Source organism: Cryptotermes secundus, unplaced genomic scaffold (genome assembly GCF_002891405.2).
Source record: "Cryptotermes secundus unplaced genomic scaffold, Csec_1.0 scaffold3, whole genome shotgun sequence".
Taxonomy (NCBI): domain Eukaryota; kingdom Metazoa; phylum Arthropoda; class Insecta; order Blattodea; family Kalotermitidae; genus Cryptotermes; species Cryptotermes secundus.
The window spans coordinates 828,242-837,074 of record NW_019724584.1 but is presented as its reverse complement, the minus strand read 5'-3'; the positions used below and the strand labels follow the sequence as shown (position 1 = coordinate 837,074).

The 8,833-nt window shown below is 41.0% G+C and overlaps 1 protein-coding gene across 4 annotated transcripts in view; it reads left to right on the top strand.

The window, feature by feature from the left end:
- The window catches only part of LOC111862249 (calpain-9), a 44,046-nt gene that overhangs the window by 18,186 nt on the left and 17,027 nt on the right, over positions 1-8,833 (top strand). For all 4 annotated transcript variants that reach the window (XM_023847464.2, XM_023847465.2, XM_023847463.2 and 1 more), the window contains one exon: positions 5,978-6,090. In XM_023847464.2, the coding sequence (XP_023703232.1) occupies positions 5,978-6,090 (113 nt within the window). The remainder of the gene's footprint in view (positions 1-5,977; positions 6,091-8,833) is intronic.

Genomic DNA, 8,833 nt, shown 5'->3' with positions numbered 1-8,833 from the left:
TAGTAGTAGTAGTAGTAGTAGTAGTAGTAGTAGTAGTAGTAGTATTTATGCAGTCATGCCAGTGGTAAAACAAAAATTGTAAACAACGTTGAAATGATTTTACACGTTTATTATATCAGATTTTATCTTCTTAAATATTAACTCCTACTACCCAGCCCTTCCATAAAACTAGCTGCTAGAAATGCTAGGACTGCATGGGGGCATATGCAGTTGCCTAGATATCTCATAGTGAATGAATGAATGAATAAGGGGTGAGCCTTGACTGGTCCTTGCACCACGATCATCAGTCTACTATTGTGTTATCTCCCTCTGTTTCAGTAATCCTACACCTCAAACGAAGTGTTGATATTCACCTGGTGTGCTACAGCCTCACAATAACATAGGACATGTGTGACTGATTCATCTTTTTTTCCAGGCACATTTCACAAGTGGGACTATTGGTTAATCCAATTTTGAAAAGGTGTCCTTTCATGTGACTCTCCTGTAAGCAGTCCTGTCACCCACCCATAACTAGTTTGTATTTAGTTTCAATAGTTTACTAGTTCTTCTGGCACAGGATTCTTGTAGGAAACTCCTATTATTTTCTGTTGTTTCTATTTGTCCAGTCCCTGACAGCCTTCTTGACAATTCATACTGAGATGCTGTATGCTAGGTCAGATCCTACAAATGGATATTCTTGCCAATTTATTGGCAATTATGTCTGTTATGTTCAGCCAGTTTCACAAATGACTGATGGCGGTCCCATACCAGTTTGGATTTTATCTGGTATCTGTCAGGTGCTTTGATTCTAGCTTAACTGTCTGACAGAACATATACAGGTCTGTATCTATAGCCCCTATCCAGATTCTGCATTGCTCATGCCTTGATGGCACACATTTCTCTCTGGGATACTGTGATGTGTTGTGCAAGGCTGAAACTAAGCTTCTTCCTCATACCACAGCCACACACCTCCACCTCCAGTGCCTTTATTTGTCTTGGAATTGCCTGTGTACAAGTCTAGTCCTCCTTTCCTATTGGGCTGAAACCTGTCTTTCCATTCACATCTGTCAGGGAATCTGACTGTGAAATGTTTGTCATAGACATGTCTTGTATCATTTTACCAATATCCATCTGTAGCCTGGGTTCTTCCGTGCCCTGAGACATGCATACCTCTTCATGATCCTTTGGATTTGGGTTTCCATTGTTCGCTCCAGTACAGTCTATATAAATTCTTGCCCTGCTCTCAGCCTCTACCTGTAAAGGCACTGGGGGAGGCTAAGATGGACCTCAATTGCAGATGTTGGAGCTGGCTCCATTGCTTCAGTAAGATCCAAGCAGGCCAGCTTCTGCAATTTGCTAAATTAAGTTCTCTTGCCATTAATTTAACTTTAGGCCATTACACAGTGGTAACATAGGTAACTATGGGTCTTGCAACCATGGTGTATATCCATTGCATCACTTGCATCACCTTTGGTTTCAGTCCCCAAGTTCTCCCAAACATGCCTCTGCATATCTAAATGGCTCAGTAGGCCTTGTTTGTTACCTTATCCTGCTCTTTCTTCTAAGTCAAGCCCCTGCCTCAAGTTATTCTAAGGCACTTAACCTCACTGGACAGCTGAATTGTTTCAGTGAAGAGGGTTAGTTCCTTAAGTCCCCATATGTCCCTCTTCTGAATAAATGGCATTATTACCATCTTATTGGGGTTGACAAGACAGATTTGTCTTGTCACACCACTGCGGGACTATACCCAGACCTGTTTGTATTACCTCTGACAGACTGAAGGAATTTTCACTGATTGAGCTTGCATTATCATCTGCATAGCCTACTGTATTATAATAATAATAATTGACCCCTCAAAGTTTCTCTCAATAATGTAGTTACTGTGTTCTTGCTTTCCAGCATGGAGCATATCCATCTCAAAATGTTGGGCTCAGTGCTCAGCAGCTGGTGTTATTACATCAAATGAGACTTCCTAAAGCTTCCTCTGTATCAAGAAGGTTCCTAAGGCTATTGTATGTATGTATGTATGTATGTATGTATATATGTATGTATGTATGTATGTAAGGGGTGGGCCATAAAAACTGGCCCCCGCACTGTGACCTTCAATGATCTATTGTGCTTCCTCTTGGATTAGCCCTTTATTAATCCTACACTTTTAATAAAGTGTAGGACCCTGCTTATGGGGGTGTCATAAAAGTCAGTTGGTTCCATAAAAAACTGACCCAAGGCTATTTCCTTGAGTTCAGTGAAATGCAGTTTTGATGGATTTTCCAGTTTGGTAGGCACACTGGTTTCGATGCAGAGAATATTCCTTCGTTACACAGTTCCTAATATGTCTGTCCACAAACTTCTCCATCATCTTCAAAAGGATATACAACAGGCTGTTAGAATGACAAGCATTAGCCTCAGTATAATTATATTTCCCAGGCTTCGGTATAAACATTACTCTTACTTGTCTCCAAGCCACATGAAGGCCATGCCATAGCTCAGGCAGTTAATTGCCTCTTTGAGCACAGGTCAGGTCACGTGGGAATTGTGGTAGACAAAGCGGCACTGAAGCAGGTTCTGTCTGAGTACTTCCATTTCCCCTGCCAATTCTCATTCCACTGACTGCTCCACATTCATGATCATCTATCATCCAGGGCTGGTACAATAAGCCAATTAATGGCTGACATACCAAGTGAACTCAGTCTCACCCCACCCCGAGAAACTTAAAGAAGTAAGCTATAGGAGTACATCCATATGCCAGAAAGTTTTAAATATGCAACACAGTTGTGGGACTAGGTGTTGTTTCCCTTGCTACAAGAATGCCAATAGTCTCACCTGTTCTTGCTGATTTGAATGGTTTAAAGGCACTTATTGCCCATCTAATTTTAGACTGACTACATTCATAGCCAGGTTCCAGTCTCCCCTGTGTGTTCTGCTTCTTCATACTTTCAGGTTCAGCTGTCTCTGCCCATCATTTTAATCATCATGAAACCTTGAGTTGGGGAAGTAGACTCTGAATAGGTCTCTCAGAGTTTCCCATCCAGTTTGAGTGTATGGACCATCTGGCAACATAATAATGTTAATCCTGTCAGTCACCTGTTTTGCCATGATAACAGCCTTCTTGTTTTGACCCTCAGTCCACTCAGTTTTTTATTCCACCAAGGTGAATTCCTTGGCGAGTGATTTGTCCTGGCTGGACAATTGCTATTGTAGGATGAGATGATGGCTTGTTGCAACTGATCTACAGCCAGATCTGTGTCTCATATCATGCAAATTCTTCACGACATGCATCCCAAGACTTGTCCTTAGTTTATCTTTAGCTGTAAAAGTAACTTGGGTTAAAGCTATGTTAGCTGTTTGAAAGCATATATACCTATGGTCTGACAAAGATGCCAGTTACTTTCCAGGTTTCTTGTTTTACTGGTCCCTGGTGTGAACACAAAGGTAGGGTCATTACCAAAATTAAGAATATTCATCTTTGAATTCATGAGATATTCCATAAGGTTTTCTTCCTAGGATTGGTGCAAGTACTGCCCCATATTATGTGGTGTGAATTTGCGCCCACATCCCATGATAAGCTGCTTTCCTGTTGCTGCCAGTAGTCAATGATGCCCCTCAGTTCATTAGTTGGTGGTGGTTCGTCGGGGTCATATGGAAGGTATGCTGTGGTAACAGTGAGTTCCCCACAACAGAGTTCTGTGGTTCCTAACATAAATACAGGACCTTGGATTACCATCAGGTGCAAAAGAAAGAATTTTTCTCCCAACTAGTTAAATCTCTTTGGTCCCCACAGATCCAAGGTTCCTGAATAACTGCTACATCTGCGTTCCCACAATGAGCTGCTGGCTTAAAATTGCCATAGCTTCTTTGCTATGGTGTAGGTTCATTTGAATGATTTTCATGGTGTTAAGTCTTTGCATTTAGTCGGTGGGGGGGAGGTCTTTTGGTTTATTTTTTGCCTGCTCTTTCATTTTACTTGGAGGAAGGTCTTCGGTCTCCTCTTCCTTCCTTTTCCTTTCTCAGCAGTCTGGGCTCCCTCCAAAAGGGCCCCTGGCTTCACTGGAGCATGCCCCCAACCATTCCTATTGCCCTCCTTCATTCAGTGATCTTAATCTTGGGGTGGATATAGTAGTCTGCTCCTCCTTGATGGCAGATTCTGAGGATGCTGGTCTCATTATGACCTTCTTCACATATGGACCCTGCTTCAGGATCACCCAGGACCTTAACAGTCACCTGAGTGAGTCCTGTAAAATTTTTATAGCCAGTCTTCTTGACGACTTTGAAGGAATCCTGGGCTATATAAAGGCTAAGTATCTGGCCTTTCAGCTCAGCCTATCCGGCACCCTACAGCATTCAGTATGAAGCCCTGGACTGAGGTTGTTAATAAATTACAGTAGCTCATCAAGACTTTTAGCAATCTTGTTCTTCGTCCTAAGAATCACCTCGACAGGCTTGATGAGGTTTCTGCCAACTGTAGCTTTCAGCCTGGCCCCTGATCCCAACCTGTGATTGTCAATGGCCTTGATGCGACACTGATTGGACTGTTTGTCAGTGCACAACCCTTCCTGCCTGAAGGACCTCAGATGTTGTAGTTCTCCTTTCGGAGTTCAACATAATACTCTACCCAGTTCTTTGAGAATGAGATTTTGTTCATCTTCTGTCAGTTTGTCTTCAGGATAGTTTTCCTTGCAGTTATTGGCTACAGCCTCCTTACAGGTTATTGGTCCTCTGGAGTCCCCGAGTCTTTTTAGAGGTCACACATTTTTGTAGGGGTACAGTCAGCTTCTGCCTAGCACATCCAGACAATTCTGTCTTTTCTAGGTGCAGCCAGCCTAATTCTGAGGCTACATGTCTCTGACATTCTCCTTATGCAGGTGTGCTAGAACTGCTGGCTCCCTGTTGTTAGCAAAGGCAGGTCTCTCTCTCTCTGTCTCTCTGTGTCTACTGGTTTACCCTTGCCCTTGGCTGAAACCGCAACAGCAGATTCAGTGGTTACACCAGTACCCCATGACGGTCCACCAGAGCTCCCACCCTCCTAAAGCATTTATCCCTGTAGAATGGTCCCTCTTTCTTTTACAGTCCTTTTGATCAGGCTTTTCTTCCTTGGTATCCATATGTGGTCTCACAAGTAAGGGGGATCTAACAAGTTCCCACCTGTATAAATACAATGGGGTGTTGCCTGGTGCCCTGAGGGTCTAATTTCCATCCCAGTGCCGCGCAACCCTTGGCACTACATCTCACACTTTGGCTTTGGTGGATCATTGTCCTATTCACCATCCTTTCAGATGTTACCCCCCCCTCCCACATGGCAAGGGTGCTAGTGTGTTGCCCAGTAGGTGCTTCTCTTCTTGACTGACCCTGAGTCTCTCCAGGCCCCCACTTTTATGCCTCTGAGGCTGAACCTGTTTGGATGCCTTGAGAGTCGATCAGCTGGGTTGTTCTCAAAGCAGACCAACCAGACAAGAAGGCATGCCCTCTGACTGTTGGTATTCTTAGCCATTCACAGTACATCATCATTAACAAATTATACATTCTAATCATTCTGCCTTCACTAATGGACAGCATGTAATACTATACAATACTATACACTACTCACAAATCTGTAGGCATGGTTATAGCTGTTGGCTGCTCATGATGGAAGGCCGATTGATTAGGAATATTTCCTGCATACTTTTTTAAGTATATTACGGAAAATCAGTGTTCAAGAAAGTACATGTTTCCAAATGGAGGTAGCACAGTCACATTTTCTTGTACTCTATTCTGTCACCTGTCCAGATTGCTGGAATAGTCATTTCACGGAATAATAAGTGAAGGTCCATATCAGTCATGGGTTTATTGGACATAGTCTCATAAACTAACCAAAGAACAAACCATAAAATGGACTACATTGTACACTGGATACAGAATCTGATACCATTTTGTGTTGCATATAGTGAACTCTGGTAGGATGAATGCACTGTAAGAAATGCAGAGGAGACAAGTCAGTTGATCCATCTCTGTGTTATTGCAGGACCCACACAGAACAGAAAAATATCATTCATGTTGCATTGATGCTCTGGAGATCAATGAAGATAACAGCGAAATATGTGTTCGAGATCCATACAGCCAAGAATATAATTTCTGGTAAGGCTTTTCAAAAGAAACCTATGCAGTGGGTAGGTTCCAGCCTCTCTAGTCATTACTGTTAATGTAAATATCTTGCTTTTTTATCCCTTTTGCTTGCATTGTTACAACATAAAAGGGTTCTTAATGTTGTATTTAAGCATCCTGTCACATTGACATATTGTTTATATCACATATACGTATTTCCGTCTTAAATGCAACTTATTCTCAAGTCACTTGCCTTCCTCCCTACATGTTTCGGCCATATATGGCCATTATCTGGTGCCTTCTGTCTTGCTAAAATTGTTGCAGTGTATGTCAAAATTACATATTGCATATGAACGCCACGTTTCTTAATTAAATTAAACTGATGTTAATTGAAGTAAATTAAATTGCTAATACAACTTCTTTATTAGAACAGTCACAACACAACTGTATTGAGGTCAGTGCCTAGTTTTGGCTCTGCTACATGTTTCGGGCTATTAATAGCTATCATCAGGCAAATACATGGCTAACATATATACGCCACTGAACTGCAGTACTAGTAAAATTGGATACAATAATATTAATTATATAAAATACTAGATGTAAAAATACAATAGATTAGATTATATAAAACAGAAGTTATAGTATAAAACAAGAATAAAATTCTTCGATTGATGCTTTACATCGAGTCAGTCGTTGGTTTTTGTAATTTTGTTGCGTTTCCATGGACAAATTGGAGTATTCTATATTTTCTGTGTATATAAAAACTGTTATTGGAGGCTCATGATGTAGATGTAGTAATATTAATGTTAATTATTTAGTAGGTGCCTCATCTTACAAAGGATTGTCCATTCTGTAGTGAATGTATGTATATATGTTAGCCATGTATTTGCCTGATGATGGCTATTAATAGCCGAAACATATAGCAGAGCCAAAACTAGGCACTGACCTCGATATAGTTGTGTTGTGACGGTTCTAATAAAGAAGTTGTATATTATAACACAAAATGATGCATGAAATGAAAATTATAAATTGATAATATCTACATACACAGACCAATTAACATCACGATTGCTCTAGCACCATGGAAGAACCTACAGCCAATGGTGCATAAATAATGAAACTGATAATAACACTATATCAACAGCCTTTTCATAACACACATAATACCCATGCCACAAAGGGAATGCTGCACAAATAAATACAAGAGATACTCAAGCAAATACCTTTTAAATGAATGGATGACAACAGCAAGGAAAACACAGGGATGTTAATTAATTTTAATTAATTTCAATTAAGATCAGTTTATTTTAATTAGCATTTTTAAACCATAAAATATTCCATCTATAATGCAACAATTCACCTTCCTTAAAAGAACACTAAAACGTATATAATTTGCTAAAAGTGTATGTTAAACTTTTTAAAATGTCATTAACTATATATATTCGTTGCTCTAGCTGCTGCATGTTTCAGGCACAATTGGGCCATCATCAGGCATTTATTATCTGAGGAGACTGCAGCGCTGTACATTTTGTCCTCTCTGCCCTTAATTTCTTTTTAATTCGCTTAGTGGGGAGTGGAGTCCAACTGGATCCACTCGGCACGGCGGCCACTGATTGGCCTATTGTAGGCTGCCCCGGGTGATTATGATGGAGAATTTGGTGGAATGAAGACTGGCAGGGGAAACCGAAGTACTCGGAGAAATTCCGCCCCAGCACCACTTTGTCTACCACAAATCCCACTTGACCATACCCGGGATCGAACCCGGGCTACCGCGGTGGGAAGGCAGCGACTAACCACTTGAGCTATGGCGCGGCCTAGAAAGAGCTTACCTCAATCACTGGACAACCCATGTCAATAAGACTACAGCTATATAAATACCAGGCTATGTTGAAGGGAGATAACAGGAAAAATGTACAGTAGAAATTACGATAAGAGATGCACAGACCTGAAACTAAGACCAAAAAATATATCATTGTAGGTCGCGGTGCAAGGGCCGAGAAGGCCCACCCCTTATACCTTCATTCATTCATTCATTCATTCATTCAAGACAGAAAGGGAGGTGAAAATTTTATGCAACAAACCTAGCCAACAAACCAAGTCCATGAAAACTAGTCATCATCACCATCAGTAATCTGTCAGACGACAGGTCCACAGTCTCTTCCAAAACAATTCCTCCACTTAATGCGATCTAGAGCTTTCTCCTTCAAATGACAGTATCCTCATCTGTCCCCAAGGTCATCCATCATCTTCTTACGTCTTCTTCCTCGTCTTCTGGTCACTTCTATCCGCCCCTCTATCTTTCCTTCAATAACTTCTTTTAGAAGGCAGTTTCTGCGTAAAACATGACCAATCCAATTAGCCTTCCATTTTCTTATTTCGTGTAGGATAATCCTCTGCTCACTGACTATAATTAACGCTTCTTCATTTCTCACATAATCGGTCCAACTGATCTTCTCCATCCTTCTCCAACACCACATTTCGAAACTTTCCAGATGTTTCTCATCTACTGCCCTAAGTGTCCATGTTTCAGCCCCATACAGAGCTATGTAGCATTTCATTAGTTTCTTCCTCAAATTTAAGTCCAATTTGCTGGTGAAAAGATTCTTCTTGCTAAATGCAGCTTTTGCCATGGCAATCCTAGATTTAATTTCACTAGTGCACCTTCCATCATCTGTTAACAAGCTACCCAAATATTTCAAACATTTCACATTCTCCAGTTGTTTTTGGTCTATCTTTATTGTGACTGGGGTTGGTTGTCTCGAAATTTTCATTACTT